The sequence below is a fragment of the Pseudoliparis swirei genome, chromosome 4, assembly GCF_029220125.1.
Source record: "Pseudoliparis swirei isolate HS2019 ecotype Mariana Trench chromosome 4, NWPU_hadal_v1, whole genome shotgun sequence".
In the NCBI taxonomy this organism is placed as follows: domain Eukaryota; kingdom Metazoa; phylum Chordata; class Actinopteri; order Perciformes; family Liparidae; genus Pseudoliparis; species Pseudoliparis swirei.
Window position 1 is genome coordinate 11,393,826 of NC_079391.1, and position 16,040 is coordinate 11,409,865.

Sequence of the window (16,040 nt, forward strand, 5' to 3'; positions counted from 1 at the left end):
GTACAACAAAGGAGGGAAGCGACTCAGGACATTACCAGTGTAGTAAAGTCGGTGTTTATTTGCACATCCTTTACCAGCTTCCATCACGGTCTGTACATCTGGAACAGGATGCCATCCAGTCAGAATGCGTTGATATCGCAGCAAGCACGAATGTTCTTATTAGCAGTGTAGCTCATTCATTTGGCCTTGATCAGAGGGATTTGTTTTGTAAACATGGACATTGAGAGAAAATCCTGATAGAATTAAAATAGAAAGGCCAATTCTTTTTTTCTTCTTCTTTTACAACATTTTCCTTTCAATTCAACTGTAAAAAAACAACAGGCAGGCATAAACTAACAGTAGAACACACACTCATATTGAACCATTCTAGGACAAGTGCAGTTTCCCAACATGCAGTGCTTACCCAACCCCTATACTGAAAGTACTGCTCGTTACAGACCAGCATCACCTCAGAGTTCAGAATACTTCCTTAGACGCTGCACTTTTCTGTCACGTTGGTCCACCGGAGGACAAAAGGTGACCACAGCAATTTCAAAGAGCAACCTCTGAGAATACCCAGTATTCATAGTCTGAGAGAAGAGAGAAATAAATGACACCTGAAGCCTCCGTGGAGAACGCCATGAGTACGACGGCCGTGAGAAACCTGTCGCTTTCATGTGCGTTCAGCACACACCGAAGAAACAAAAGCGTCTGGGAAAGTCACAACTGCTCCGAACGGTTTCCGTCGCATCGTTTGACATGCTTCTTCTGGACCGCGGCGGCGTCTCCGGGCTCTGAGCCTCTCACTGAGTTAAATTGCCTGAGAAGCGGAAACTCTTTTGCATTGAAGTCTAAATTAAAGTTGCATTCTGCATAGTTTCTGTGAAAAGTGAATTAATTTCCCTTGAATCGATAACGTCTGTTGCATAGAGGTTTGACGCACTCCTAGAAAAGCCTCTGAGGACGTCGCTTGTGTTTTTCAGTTGACGCAACAAACGGCCAGGGAGATGGGCTCTCGTCTCGGAGTGACTCAAACAGAACCAGTTCTTGTCTCCGATAGTCGTTGAACATTTCAGAAACTACTTATTGACACTAACTGTTTGCATCTGGAGCAGTGAAGTCCAGGAACGCTGGAAGTAAACCTTACAGGCAGGCAATTCAACATGGGATATCCAGACATGGCCTCTAATTTAAACATTTAAAACCATTTTATACCACTGACGGTCGGTAACAAATAACCCAAAACATTTTCACAAGAAAAATATATTCACATCATTTTGCATAAATATGAGGTTAATGAATATAGATTAATAAAATCTCTCCCAGTATGGGCTGTATGTGATGAGATTAGCCCCAGTGCTCAGTAACGGAAGGGAATTAAAAATACAACAGGTACGCGAGTTTAAAATGAGTCCCTCTGTCATATGAATCAATAAATATCTCATCAATTCTCCTGACAATTTCACCTCAATTTAAGTGGTGCAGGTCACATATATTGGAGGTCCTGTAGCGTTACAAAGCATGTGAAGGCTCCACAAACTGCATGCAGACGATGCTTTCTGTGTTACTCATCTTCAAGTAAAGTATCATTAACTGTTTCATTGTGACTACTTAATGGAATATTTTAGTCCAAAATATATAAGAGGTAACTAATGTACTGTACAGTACAATAACAGCAGCAGAGACGGACTTTATATGAGCCAAAACAACACAAAAAGTTAAAAAAAGAAATCACATTGGCAAAATATTCAGAGTGTAACAAGGTAGGAAAAAAGAAAACGGATTCAAATATTGGCAAAGAGAATGTAAAGAGGCGAATGCATCAAGTGCGACACAGCGGGTGAGTGGGAATGTCGCTCAACACGTGTTCAATAGGACAAAACATTCTTTGATTTGATCCGTTAAGAACTAAGAAACATTAAATTTAGACCTGGGACTTTCATGTGGAACTGGTGTGTTTGTAAATCAGTTGCTCCTGTGAATGTGTGTGTCCTATTAAAAGTGCCGGAATGATAAACAAAACAAATAGTGGGAAGCACCCTCTGTAGTCGTGTAGAGTACGTGAAGAGCTTTGGAAGCCTGGAGTGAGAGCGCAGAACGCCGCGAGACGGAGGCGCCCGCTGAGGTAGTAGAGTTTGACAGAAAATGAACTTCCCACGGTGGCAGCTTGACGAGAGGCGGAGCTACCAGTGAGCCCGAGTCACTGGGCTGGCGGAGTGGACCAGCAGGACGGGGGGGGGAGGGGGGGGGGGCTGAGGCTAAAACGTCCCCACTCCTGTCACCGAAGGTCCGTGTGCAAAAAGATTTCTTTCTTTTTTTCCCTCAAAAGGAAGTATAGCCGCTCCTACTAGAATGAACTGTTAAATCTGCTGACTAGCAGATCAATCTCTTTACAACATGCTTTTACGTCATCATCCATACAATATGAAACACTCAACCCTGTTCCCAAGGTTTTTTGAAACTGTAATAAATTAGAAATTGAAGTCGTTTTTGCTGCATTTAACAAAGCAGCGTGTGAAGCCGGAGGAAAACCTGGGTCACTGTGACCACGGCAGCCGGATGGCAGAGGTGAATGGTGCTGCTAGAGGTCAGTGCCCCCCCCCCCCTAGTGGCCTGGACCCTTTAGGGCAGCTTCATGAACAGACCGTCGTCAATGGAAGGGCCAGGCATGGGGCAGGGGAATTGAAAGAGGCTCATGTCCGCGGTGAGAGCGGCCATGGCGGCAGGGTCGTGCTCTATCTGTGTCCGCAGAGCGGGGTCGATCTTCTCCAGCCGTCGCTTGACCCTCTTCGCCTCCCTCTCGCGGATCAGCCGGGCCTGCCTCTTGTCCGGCGTCTCGTTGGCCCTCTTCGTGCGCATGGCCTCCCGGTCCCTCTGCAGCCTGCGCGCCCGCTGCTCCTCGGACTCCTGCATCCTCTGCATGCGCTTGGCCTCGCGGTCCCGCAGCCGCCTCAGCTCCCGCTCGTCTTCGCTCTCGCACGCCCGCTTGTTCTTCTTCGCCGTGCGCTCGCGCTCTAGACGGTGCATGCGGGCCTCCACGGGTTCATTCTTCCTACGCAGGGCCCACTTATGCATCGGCGACTGCTCGTCCACCAACTGCTGGTAGGCCACGCAGCTGTTGCACACCAGCAGCACTCCGGCAGGATACACCGGCACGGGGCTCAGGATGTCGGAGATGGGAGGAAAGCCCGAGGGGGAGGAGTCAAGAGCATCGGGGATAGATGCCAGTGATGGCCCTTCAGAGAGGAGGCTGTCGGGCAGCGAGGGAAAAGAGGGTCCCTGGTCAGAGCCCACGCATGGTCCAAGGCCGTGACACGGTCTGGGGCCTTGACACTGGCCCGGTCCCTGGCAGGCACGATGGGCTTGACATAGGTTGGGGTCGGGGTCAGGGGCTTGACAGGCGTGAGGGCCCTGACACGAACTGGGGCCCGGACCATGGCAGGAGCAAGTGCCGTGGCCCGGGCTGGTCATCGGGCTGCTGGAGAGGGACATGGAACAGCTGTCCCCTCCTTCAGAGACGTCCATCCTGGTTGTGTCGAGGACATCTTTCAGCTTCTCCCTAAGAAAGGACACGGTATTAAAAAGCTGGTCGTACCATGTATGCATTTAGTAATCCCCTTATTTATCTGAATGCGTTCTTAGAAGCTGTCGGTCCCTGAAAAAATATGTTGTCTTTCCTTTATCTGACCCCACGATGTATACGCACTGATGCCGTTTTACTTATAGTAACACCAACAAGCTCGAATAGCATGCCATCTTTTTCTGCTTTTACATTACAGCTTCTCACGTCATCCCTCCACTGTGTGTCCTGACCTCACTGTTTGAATCTAAAAAGGAATGGTAGTTGCTAAGCAACACACATTTTTATTTTCATTTAATCTGTCAATATGGTACTCTTGTTATCGCTCCTTGATATTCAGCATCTTGGCTTATCTCCTACTTTGAGAAAACCACTCCTCCATTGTTTGAGTGTTAAAGACACGTGTTCACATCATTTTCAGAACATACGGCGCGCAACGTTTCACAGCTTTGACTCCCTCGTTGGAGAGACAAACATAAAGCCAGTCAACTTTTGAAGGAGTGTGACCTGCAAATGCTGACATCATTTTAATTGGTTCGCTGCCGTATTTAAAAATGAGTTTTCTTCCTTCCAGTGATGTCTTTTGCCTTTCTATGGTGATAAATGGATCTGCAGTGGTAACTTAACCCTCAGTTTAAATAATTCATGAATGAATTAAAAAACACCAGCAGTAAAACACTACAAGATAAACACTGCATATGCATTGTCATTTATTTGTCATTTATGTCCTTGAAAACTGTGGACGCTGACCTTCCAACTAGATTTCTTTTAATTATCTAAATAAATAAAGATAACAGTAAAACCAACGAACTTGACATCTGTCACCTGCTTAATTATTAATCATATGCAATACATTTCAACAGAGATACTTTAGGGGCAATAACAACGCACTCTATCCGTGACATCGCATTTAAAATGTATCGATGCCAATACCTTTAAAAGATGAAAGCGATGTGCATTAAAGACCTGAGACAAGACAGTGGAGATGAGCCCGACCTGTTAAAGTTGTTGGTGTCTGTGAAGCGTGCGCCGCACACAGCGCAGTTGGAGAGGCGGTCCTCGGAGTGGATGAGGAGATGCCGGCCGAGCGAGCCAGGAGAACTCAGGGCTCGCCCACACACTGGGCACACGTAGCTCTTGTTGTTGCTCATCATGGCTGTGTGCTGGGGAAGACAGCAAAACAAGATCACAACATTAATACAGCTCCAGCATTTAAAAGATAGATTAATACAATCATACATAACATATCTTAAACTGAAGGGGCTCAATCACAATTATTGCATTAATATCTGATAAAGACAATCTCATAACACTTGTCTTTGATGGTGTACTGGGTATGCTTCAAGCATGTTACGACGAAATGTCTTGGAAATAAAGTCTGGACATGTGGTCATCAGAACCAAGAACTAATCTTGCAACTAATTACCCTGTTATGAGACACAGAACATACGTTCCACACTCACAAGGCAAACACTCTCTTACAATGGCTGAACATTTCAGTCACAGAATGCATCATCATCTTTGAGCAACTTTAAGTGCACGAGGCTGATTGTTTTAATTCTGCCAACGCTGAAGTTAGTAATAAATCAGCTCCTGAATGCGGCTATTGATGAGCACACAGAGAATGAGCCCGACAGTACTGCACAATTAAATATAAAGACTCTGGGTACAACTGCAGCATTTTTAAAAAGGGAGCATAAGTAACCACTTACCACGAGCAAATGTACAATAATCTTCAAGATATCTGACACTGAATATACTTTTTAAAATAAGAGTTGGGTTCCAGGACAAGTCAACACTTTGTCCCTCAACCTGCGTTTCACTGAGGTACTGATGCTGTCCGCTGCTGGAGGGCTTTAGAGGTGATGACCTACCACGAGAATATCAGAAACGGTCTGCAGTAAAGCGAGAGCCGTTTTGTTCTCATGGTTCTGAGGCGGATGAGGACCCGCGAGGCGATGTGGTTCTCACCTGGTAGACATGGGAGATGAGCTTCTCAGGGCTGCTGAAATCCAGCGTGCAGAGAGGACAAACAAAGTTGTTGCCGTGGTCTGCCCCTTCCTCGCTCTCCTGAGGGAAACCAGGCACCATTAAAACACATATCAGCAGCGACGGTTCATATCCTGGCAACTACAAGCTGAATACCACCTGACGCCGGGCAGAGCCGATTATAAACAGAAATAGGATGCAGAGACGACGTTTCACGTCGGGTCTTTGTGGAGTCACTCCTCGCTTCACGTTTCCAGTTGGTGGCGATGTGTCGAGTGTGTGGATGAGGAGACGCTCTCACGAGCCCCAGTGACTCACGAACACTGACATGATGCAAGATCTTCAAACAGAAGGTCGTGGCAAAAAAATGTGTTGGCTGCTCGCGCTCAACTCAAGTGCACGCCGTTTCTCTAAATAGCATCGGCGTATGTTTTGCTCTACAAAAGTCACAAGTTGTCACACCCAACAGAAGTGCTAAATTATTATTATACAACATTGTAAAAAAATTCTCGTGAAACAAAAATACCGTAAGTGGACTCATTTGACACAAATCTCAAGAAGAAAATAAATAAATAATTACAATCTAGACAAACGAATAAGGTAACCATATAAACGTGAGCTGTGTCAAAAATGAATCACTGGAGTATTGTTTGTAGGTCGATATGACAAATAACATCAATATCTTTAGGCTACGCAGCGATATATACAATCTAAAACGCAATAGCTTTGACTGTATATTGATCTAATGTTCTCTTAGTTCCACATACCAGATATCCAGTCTATATTTGTGTCTCGAATAACAGCGAGCATCTGTCTGTACGTCTGAATATAAAAGTACCTGCGTCTGTGTAGCTTCAGAAAATGTACAAGTGGATACTGAGAGGAGGTAATCGCTCTCTCAGCCAAAAACTCTGTTAAAGGTGGATTGTCCCGGTCAATTAAAGACACTCAAGACTCTTTTTAGGAGCTCTTTATTGCAGAATTTATGCCACAAGCTAATCTGAATTCAGAGTGAATACAGCTCATATGACATTTTACACACATAAGAATGTTATGAAACTATTGGAGTGACACCCTGAGGTCATTTTAAAGTCAGATTGGTCTTGGAAATGTATTTCGAATTATTAAGTTTGACTAATATTCAAACGGATAAAATCAAATATTTACCTGAAATGCAGTTTTGTTTGATGATTCATTTTATTTCTTTATTTTCTTTACATATTTTGAATACTAACCGACTTATTGAATGAACGTGATATTGACCATCACGTTCACTGGGAGGTTTCTTTTATTTTGAAGTCAGTTCTGACACGTACCCCAGAACAACATGGAGGCTCGTTTGAAGTGGAGTGGGCATCTTCCAATACAGTGTTCGGATTAAACACGCCTTAACTCGCTTTGGCACTTCACTTCTTTTTCTCTCTCTCGCATCTCTTTTCCTGTCCCCTGCTTCTATTCAGATCCAATGTTTGCAACACATGGAGAACATTTGACATATCGCCCACCCCAAACCGATTGAAGGCGAGGCAAAATATTGTCAAAGAAACAAACAATATAACCAAACAGGGGGCAACATCTCTCACCTCTTTGACCCCCGCTCCTCGTAGGCGGCACTGCGTCCTCTTGGTGGTCATGTGGTCGTCCGCAGAGGTGTTGGATGAAGAGTCTTCACCGTGGTTGTCAAGGTCACTATCGCTGTCTTCTATGGAGGCAAACACAGCCCTGTCAATACAGGCAACAGAACACACAGCAGGGCTCACCGTCACCAACACCCCTCAGTCCATCCGGTCCTTGCGTCTTGTACCCGAGATGCTGTCCTGCTCGTGTACTTCCTGGGAGTTGTTGCTGCAGCATTCATTGTCTCCGATGAATTCGTCCCTGCCGTCCATGTTAATAGTGTGCTGAAGTCCTGTGATGCCTGAAGTGTGGAATGGCCCTGTTGATAACAAAAAGACACGAGCAGTCAGGAAGATTTCCACTGAGCACAACGAACGGGAGTGACAAATGTGGGTAATATGATGAATATAAACAATCCAATTTGACTAACATCGAAGATCTTGTCATTGCGTGGGATCGATCCTTTGACATCTGGGTGTATTAGACACATTTTTTAATGTAAAGTGTGCGACGTCACGATACACAGCTATACGGCACACTTTTATTTTAACACTCAAATCATAATATGATGGTGTAATAGAGTCGGATGGTGCAATTAATGAATAAAGCCATCAATCAAATGAAGCTGCTGCGACAGGCTAAAGAACTGGAAATACACAATGAATATTATGTTTGCGGTTGCATTAACGCGTGTGGAGCACAGGAATGGAAGACAAAGCATCGCGATCAAGTTTCACGATTTCTAAGGCGGTTCTTGTTTGACAATGTGCGTCACTCTGAATGCACGCCGTGACAGGACCCCCTGCTCAGGGATTGGTTTCACAAAGAACATGCGTCTGAAATGATGTTAATTCATAATATTTAAACGTGTCAATAAATTAAATCTGTTGTCAAACATCGGCCGCCTTTTGACCCATATATTGGATTCAGCATGAGTGATTTATCTCCATAGCAACAGAGACACATCATCTCCTGTCAGAGCATGCCATCAGAAGGAATTCATTTCTCAACCCCATTGAGATGCGTCTCGGCTTCTGAGATCAGAACATTTAGCAACGTACGCAGAGGACGGTAGATTTCAATAACACAAAATGGCAACAAAGGTGTGTGTGGGGGGGGGGGGAACAGCACCAAATAGTGCATCGTTTCTACAATTCTACATCTTCTGACAAGACTTTTGGGCTCCACACCAGACGTGGAACACACGCGAACGTCTTCAGACTCGGCTGCATCAGAACCGTCCGACAGTGAAACGTAATGAATGCTCAGCCAGCGAGAGAGGCACACTGACATACGTGCACACACACGTTAACTTCATTTGCATCCCCAACCCCCACTTTTTCACACACACATACACTCACAGATACATGCTAGCTCTGGTCGAGCGCCATGCTGCAGTCCCACGGGGGAAGCAGCCTGCACTCCTTCCTCGAGCTAACTGCTCCTCGGTGTGTTTCTCTCTCTCTCAGTACCACCCACACACTGAACAGCCTGGCTCGCCCTCCGTCCTTCCTGCTTGGATGTAGCTCTGACTACTTCCATATCTATACCATTACCTCTGAGGGGGAGGATGGAGCTTCATCCCATGACAGCCCATGTGTGGCTCATTAAACGCACTGTGAAGCCGCTGTTTGTTTCATAGCATTGTTGGTTGCGGGATTTGGCAAAATCCCCTCACTTTTCTTATTTTGACACATTATTACGACCATGCAAAGTACCTGTGTGTGACGACCCCCCCCCCCCGCCCGCTTCACAGGTTTGTTGAAGGCTCTTTTTTGGCATTCACACACATTCCACTTCAGATCACTAAAATTGACGACAGCTTAAAATCCAATGTTCTTTCTCTGTGTGCGCTCTCTCCATTAGCACAGATCAGAGATGGGAAAAGGATCCCGACTTCAGCTACCTGGGACTGACAGAAGTAATTACAGCCCTCGTCACAATCCTGAGGTATTGTGCACATGCATGTGCGTGTGGGTGTGTACACACACACACACACACCCTCTCTGAGTGTCTGAGGAAAGCAGAGGTATAACCTTGAGGTTTGTCATTCTACTATTAAGCGACTGGCGAGAAGTTCAATTTTAAACTTTTCTCAGAGAAATCACAGCGTCCATTCGCACGAGTAGAGTGGGACGGAGTATTGAACTATGAACTACTCCAACAAGCTGGCTTCACGGCGCATAGCCACTGATTGATGTGTGAGAGATACCCATCCCCCCGCAGCTAGGGCCCCGTCTGTACATCTGTCTCTCCTCACTCCCTCCCTCCCTCCCCCAGCTTCCCTCCCTCAGTCTTTGCCACTGTGATGTTATCTCCGAGTCTGTGTGTCTGTAGGCAGGAGGTGACGCAGTGTCTGACTGAATCCAGACAAAGAGACAAACTCATCAGCCAACAGACACACAGAAAGAGGGAGAGAGGAGGGGGGAGGCGGTGGGGGGTGGAGGGGCAGCGCGCAAAACAAAACAGACAAAAGATAGAATGCCAAAACTCTACTCAAACACGAAGCAATGGGGGTCCTGGTGAATTCAAAGCCCCCTCCTTCTCCTTTTCAGCCGCCGTCCCCTCTGAAAACACACACATGCAGACACACAACTCCGTCTGAATCTGCAGGAAGTGCCGGGGCCCCCGTCTTACATCCACTCACACACAGGAGAGTGAGGATAGCGGACCCGACATCTGATCAATTCCCAACCTGATTAACTGTTGACCTCGTATTGGAAAGAAGAGGGTGAAGTGATGTGGAAGACTTTCTCTGATTACTTTCGCACCTGAAATTAACCTCACGGCTCCTCCGAGTTAATCTCAACGGAGAAGTAATGCGTACAACCTGTCGTTGGGCCTCTGATCTGGCCACAGGACCACACAGGAAGCACACAGGCGTCACAGATAATCAAGAAACATTTGTCCTGCGATGATTTGGGAGAAAACTTCTTATTTCAGCTCTTTCAAATCTAAGTTCAGAAGCAAGACAGAAAAAGACATTAAAAAACTGTACTTTTGAAAGAAGTCCCATTCCCAAAGATTCTGTACCTACGCACATTTACTCAAACACTAGAAACAAGCTGCACTGTATTATAGTAAACTCTTCAAAACAGAGCTTTACACAATGTTTATGGCAATGTTTGCACCTATACTGTTAAACATACCGGTCCATTTACTGTCAACCTGAAGGACACATTCATTTTTCTCCATAAAACATGCACCGCCTCCAAGTCTAATCAAGTCGTATATATCATGCTGTTGTTGTGCATCAATCTCAAGGAGGAAGACAAAGCTAGAAAGACAGCACTGTTGTATTATTGTCTGGAATCCGCCTGCCAGTCAGACTGTCTCCCTGCCTGTCTGGTCTGTCAGTCAGTCAGTCCGTCTGTCTAGCAGGTCTAACCCTCTCGAGGGGGGGGGGGGGGGGGAGGACAGCTCTGTGCATGCAATTCATACCTCACAAGAAAAGCCGGGTAAAACAATCAAGACAAAGCAGTGGAGAGGAAAGTCAATGTACAAAACACAGTGCCTGAACTCAAACTCCAGTGACACAGTGGGAGGAGGCATGGCGTTGTCAAGTATACAACAATATTTTAGCATTAGTCACGGCATGAGGTGCTCCAACGTACGCCGACATGACACGGTCTCAGCGCCCGCTCTTAGCTTAGACTCCTGAGCTTGAAAGGATTATCGCAGTCAAAGTGCAAGATGCATTTCAACAGCAGTTTAAACAAACTTTGTTTAGAAAGGAGGGCTGCAGCAAAGATAACTTCCACAGATTACACTGAGGCGTGTTTAATTAAGAGGTCTGCATTCTGTCCACCAAAAAGAGGAACCAGGGGGAGAAGGCCAAAAGCACAAAGACAGCCATAGCTTATTCACACCAGGGGTCTCCCCAGTATTGCTTAGTTTGAATTTAGTTTATGTTGTATGATGTATGCAGGGAATGAAATTAGCAACCTGCCACCAGCCGAACGTTGCAGTTCAGGTCACCTGCCACCAATGCAGATGGGTTTCACTTACATCAAAAATATGTTACATGTTTCTACTTTCTGGTTCCACTGATTTAGTGTTTACAATACTAAAGCGTTCTACATAGATTTCCAAAGGAGCAGACGAAACATTGAGTGGCTGGTGGAAATGTTCAGTAACCTGCCACAGGGGCAAGTGAGGAGAAAACTGAGAACATTTCATTAATATCCAAAATCTAAATGGGATGCTACCGTTTATAATTGGGTAGTGCCATTGGTGATCTGTAGGAAAGCCCTGCATAAACAAAAATGCGAGGGGATATTGTGCCACTCAAAATGAGAAGTGTGTACGAAAAGGCTTATTCTATTACGTATTACTGTTAATACTGTAATACCTAATACTGTAATACCTCCTAAAAAGATAAATAGAAAAAAGAGACATTGATTTCAACAAGTGTCATCCGAAAGTACAAATACTTTTACGCATTACTTCCTTTTTTGCAAATATCGATAATCTATATTATCTTATTTTCTTGTTTAAACAATTTGTCTATAAAGAGTATAAGAGAACAGTAAAAAATGACGATGATTTTGCGACGGGACGTATTCAAATGTCTTAGTTAATCCAACCAACAATCCCCTCATGAATCCACATGTTTGAAAAAGTGGAACCAGAGTGACTGCACAATTAGATCATTATCAAAATAGCTGACAGCTTCTTGTCAATCCACAAATTATTGACTGAACTAATTGTTTCAACTCTTCTGCTCTGCATTGCTTGTCATCTCGTACTGGGACTGAGATGTCAGAGCAAACCCAATTGACACCACCGTGCTCCGTGTGTAAAAGAAACACTTGTCCCCTCTGATCATCGTTCACAATATGGTGTAATGACACCCCAGATAGACTTTTTCTTAACACATTAAATTGAGCTTTTGCTAAATTAATCTCCAGAAATGACAACATAAAAAAACCGGAAGCCAGAAACTTGGTTACCCACAAGCCCTGACAAACAGGCTAACTCCAGGAAGAGAGTTTCACAGGACTTCTTGTTTACCCGTCTACTCTGAAAACACACACATGGCAATATAAAGTACGAGTCCTCTGATGTGACACCACAGGTTTGCACACATTGTCATTTTAACTGTCACCAGACAATATGCTAAATGTTTGGCACTAAATAAAAGGTTAAAGATTAGTATCATTATGAATTAATAATATACCAATATGGCAGTTTGTCAAAAATGACAGCTACTTTTAAGTTAATATTTACCATAGACATGCTCATTTGCACGTTATTTATTCAGTTACTACTTATCTTTTTTTGTATTCTATTGTATTTATCCAGAGTTTGTTTAGACAATAAGTGTTGCTGTGCACTTTCATTTATTTAAGTCCCTTTCGTTTTTGGGTAACTATGTCAATATAACTACTCAAGGACCCACTGTAGAATAAAGAAAATAAAAAATAATAGATTGGCCAGTCAAGTCATGTGCTGTATTCTCACACAAACTATAAACCGAAATGAAATTGAGATATCCATCACCACTCTGACAGGAAAACAGAAACGTTTTTTATGAAAACACTAATAAACCAACAAGAACAACAACAAAGGATATAGCCTATGAATGTCAGAGGCAAACATAATATACTGCGAGTACAATAGAGTCTGTGATGGCATGTCATTATAGGTCTTCGGTTCAAGACATCTAGGCGACATCAATATATTAGAAGCGACAGCGGACATCCAGGAAAGCCACTGAAACGCTGTTAATGCAGATGTAAAACAACAACAATTCAACACATTCCTGCAAATCAGCCAAAGTATCCACGCATAATGGACGTGACGTGGGTAAATAACGCGTGAAATAGCATTAGACAATACCTGGAATACCTACAGTTAACTTTGAAGGGGTTGGTCTGTTTTCGCCTGGACATATTACTGCCCACTCGCTTTAAAAACCTGGAATCTCCTCCTAAACCCGCGCGGATACCCTGACACCAGTCCAGGTGAATTCCGCATTGAGAGGACAGATGATGAACGAAATAACAATCTCTTTTTTTTATAAATGTGATCAAATCGTCTCCTCGATCAGCAGAGCCTGGACCATTCACGGGGTAAAAAAAACCAACAAGAAACGGAGACAGAAGAGTCACATTCTTGCAGCAGTTTAAAAAAAAATCCAGTCTCCAGTCGATCAGGGGGTTTAAAATGATGTCCAAGAGACACCGAGCGGCCCCGAGCTGCTCCGATCCCGAGCCGCTGGCACCCGTGTCCTCACTGCGGCGGCGCACGAGCTCAGCTGGTCTCTCACGCAAAAGCAGCGAAGCTACACCGAACTGGATTGTGGGATATGCAGGGACGATGGGGAGTTCATCGTGCTAAAGATACTATGGTGCGTTCAAGTCACGTGGGAGAAAATACGACCTCACCATATTTCCACATAATATAGTGCTTCGATATTTTAAAAGATAAGACAAATCTAAAAGTTTTTGAAATATACATTTTAAATATATCAGAGTGTATCTTTGCTCTTCTTTCAGAAAAAAATAGTTTAGATTTGTGAGGGGAGCAACATATTTTAATATCTAGAATAATCCGAACGAAGGCCAATTAAAAATGATATATTTTGAACATTTTAATATATTTTTAAGCATACAATATGGAAGTAGAAGACAGTAATGATCGTATTTTATTTTACATTTGATCTGGAAAGTGCTTTTCTAGAAGTTGACAACTAGTTTCAAGGTCAACAGAGCAAACCTAAAACCATAACAGCTCATAAGCTTACATGTCAACGGCTTGATCTCCATGACATAAAATACAACAGGAAGCTGTATCCTGTCATAACTTCAAAATAAAAGAATTCTCCTTTAAAGAGAAAGGAAGCAATCAATTGAAGTGCACGTCCCTCAGAGGATGATTTTTATGTTATCTAGCATCAATTAGAGGTTGACTAAAATATGACAACAACTTATCAGCCAATATTTGTTTCAACATCGCACACCTAAAACATTTATGATAATGATTATTTTATTTGGTTGATTATTAGGCTATTTGTGACAAAGTTATGAGCAGGACATTTTACACTTGTACGTGCTCTCTGGTGGGCAATTCATGCAATAGCGACACTGATTCTTAATTACCACAAACATATCTTCGACATTTTTGAATTGCAATTGTGTGTCACTTATCGGACGAAATATACAGCTATACATCTGTGATAAGCTTGTTGGCATCTAGTGGGTGCTCGAGGTTTTTTTTAATGCTGAAAGAAACAAAACCTAAATGTCTCTCATCTCCCGCAAAATATTTTTTTAAGGATAGCGGAAGAAATCTAATTGGCAGATAACTCAAACCTTGCTAAATTAAACCAAAACCACCAGCGTGAATGTATGACATTAAGGGTGATGATCTTTTTGTAATTTAGGTAAATCAACCCTTCACACTTCAGTCAATGTTCCAGATTTAACACAGCAAAGTTATCTTGGTAACTTTGTATTTCTGCTGACATAGGTTTATAAAGTGTGTTTGTTCACTCAGATGATAAGCCTCTGGGCTGGGTTTCAGAAAAGTCACTTGATGGATGTGCACTTGCATAAACACGAGCATACTCTCAAGCCTACAGTTAGACTGACAATAGCGCTGCAGTGTACCATTTAACTAAAGTCTTGAATTCCAAATGTTAAGACCATAACAGACAAAAGCATTGTTCATGAAAATTAGCATCACATTATCCACCATTTCAAAATAACCCTATTTTGTATGCTTGTCTAAAAACATTCGCTGAGAAGCTCCCTCTGTTTCAAGAATGTCCTCAAAGTTTCTTGAAACGAATGGAAAAGGCAGATTAACTGACTACACATGCCACTGATTATTTAAAAAAATGTCAAATGAAGTTCAGGTTTAACTAAATAAATGAATACATTAAAAAAACGTCATCAGATTTCCTGCTTATTCAGGCAGTTTTATGATCGTTTTAACAAAGTAAGGCTGAGAATATATGAAAAACAGCCTCAACCACTACAATCAAAAAGTTCCTGACTTCAATATGATAACAACATTCTGTTGGGTATTTTGGTTTAACCAATTTGATTATTGCTGCTACTTTAGAAGTGATCACAGCTCAGTGGTTTGTTATTTCCATCTGACGCTACAGTTGAACAGAAGACATTTGACTGCATTTCACCATTTAAAGTTCCATCTGAATATTACCTGTATCCATAAAAACAACCCTCACTTAGACTTAAGACCAACACTTCATCAACTGATAATATAACCTGTTCATAAAGCCCAACCCACAGGACATTCGCCCGACCAACACAGTGAACACACACCAGGTGGTGCTCCACACCACTGAGCTGCTGAAGTCGCAACGCTTCATGTCGTCGTCATCGCTGGCTGCCACGAGTAAACGGACCGCATCACAACGTTGACAGGGTAAAAGGATATTCTTCCGCGGGGTTAAAAGAAAACGTGCCATCTCCACAAAATAATCTCTGTGTCGTGACATTTACGGAGTGTGCAGAGCAAGTGACGGAAATGTTAAAACTGAAAGCCATGTCACGCAACAAATGATTTAGAGCCGATCGTTTCGTGGGGTTGAATGAGATGCCGCTAACGTAAGCTAGCTGTCTAAAGATAACCACAAACCGTTAGCCCTTTTATGATCAACGCGAGAACGATGTACGAAAACAAGCGAGAGACAAGCAACTAGCAGATGATAGCGAGGATTCACAGTACAACCACGAGCGTTACATCTCTCATCAACACGAATACATAATTAATGTATTACCCATGGTGTCCAGTGAACACTGGCATATCAGGTGGGAGTCTCTGGCAAAGGCGCACAGTGTGAAGAAGTCCTCTCCGAGGAGCAGCCGCGACTGTGCGGCGATGCTAAACTCCAGTCCGCGCT

General features: G+C 43.6%; 1 protein-coding gene across 3 annotated transcripts; it reads right to left on the bottom strand.

Moving 5' to 3' along the window:
• Positions 1 to 31: 31 nt before the first annotated feature.
• Positions 32 to 16,019, bottom strand: znf821 (zinc finger protein 821). 3 transcript variants are annotated; one of them, XM_056412088.1, is made up of 6 exons: positions 15,918 to 16,019; positions 7,353 to 7,484; positions 7,132 to 7,250; positions 5,531 to 5,629; positions 4,556 to 4,722; positions 32 to 3,538 (listed from the first exon to the last, which is right to left on the bottom strand). In XM_056412088.1, exons 1-6 carry the CDS (start codon positions 15,919 to 15,921, stop codon positions 2,602 to 2,604), a joined length of 1,458 nt encoding a protein of 485 aa, XP_056268063.1. In that variant the 5' UTR covers positions 15,922 to 16,019; the 3' UTR covers positions 32 to 2,601. The 3 variants fall into 3 exon arrangements, with proteins under 3 accessions (XP_056268063.1, XP_056268062.1, XP_056268064.1); XM_056412087.1 differs by lacking the exon at positions 15,918 to 16,019 and adding an exon at positions 13,020 to 13,359; XM_056412089.1 differs by lacking the exon at positions 15,918 to 16,019 and adding an exon at positions 13,007 to 13,359.
• Positions 16,020 to 16,040: the final 21 nt, after the last annotated feature.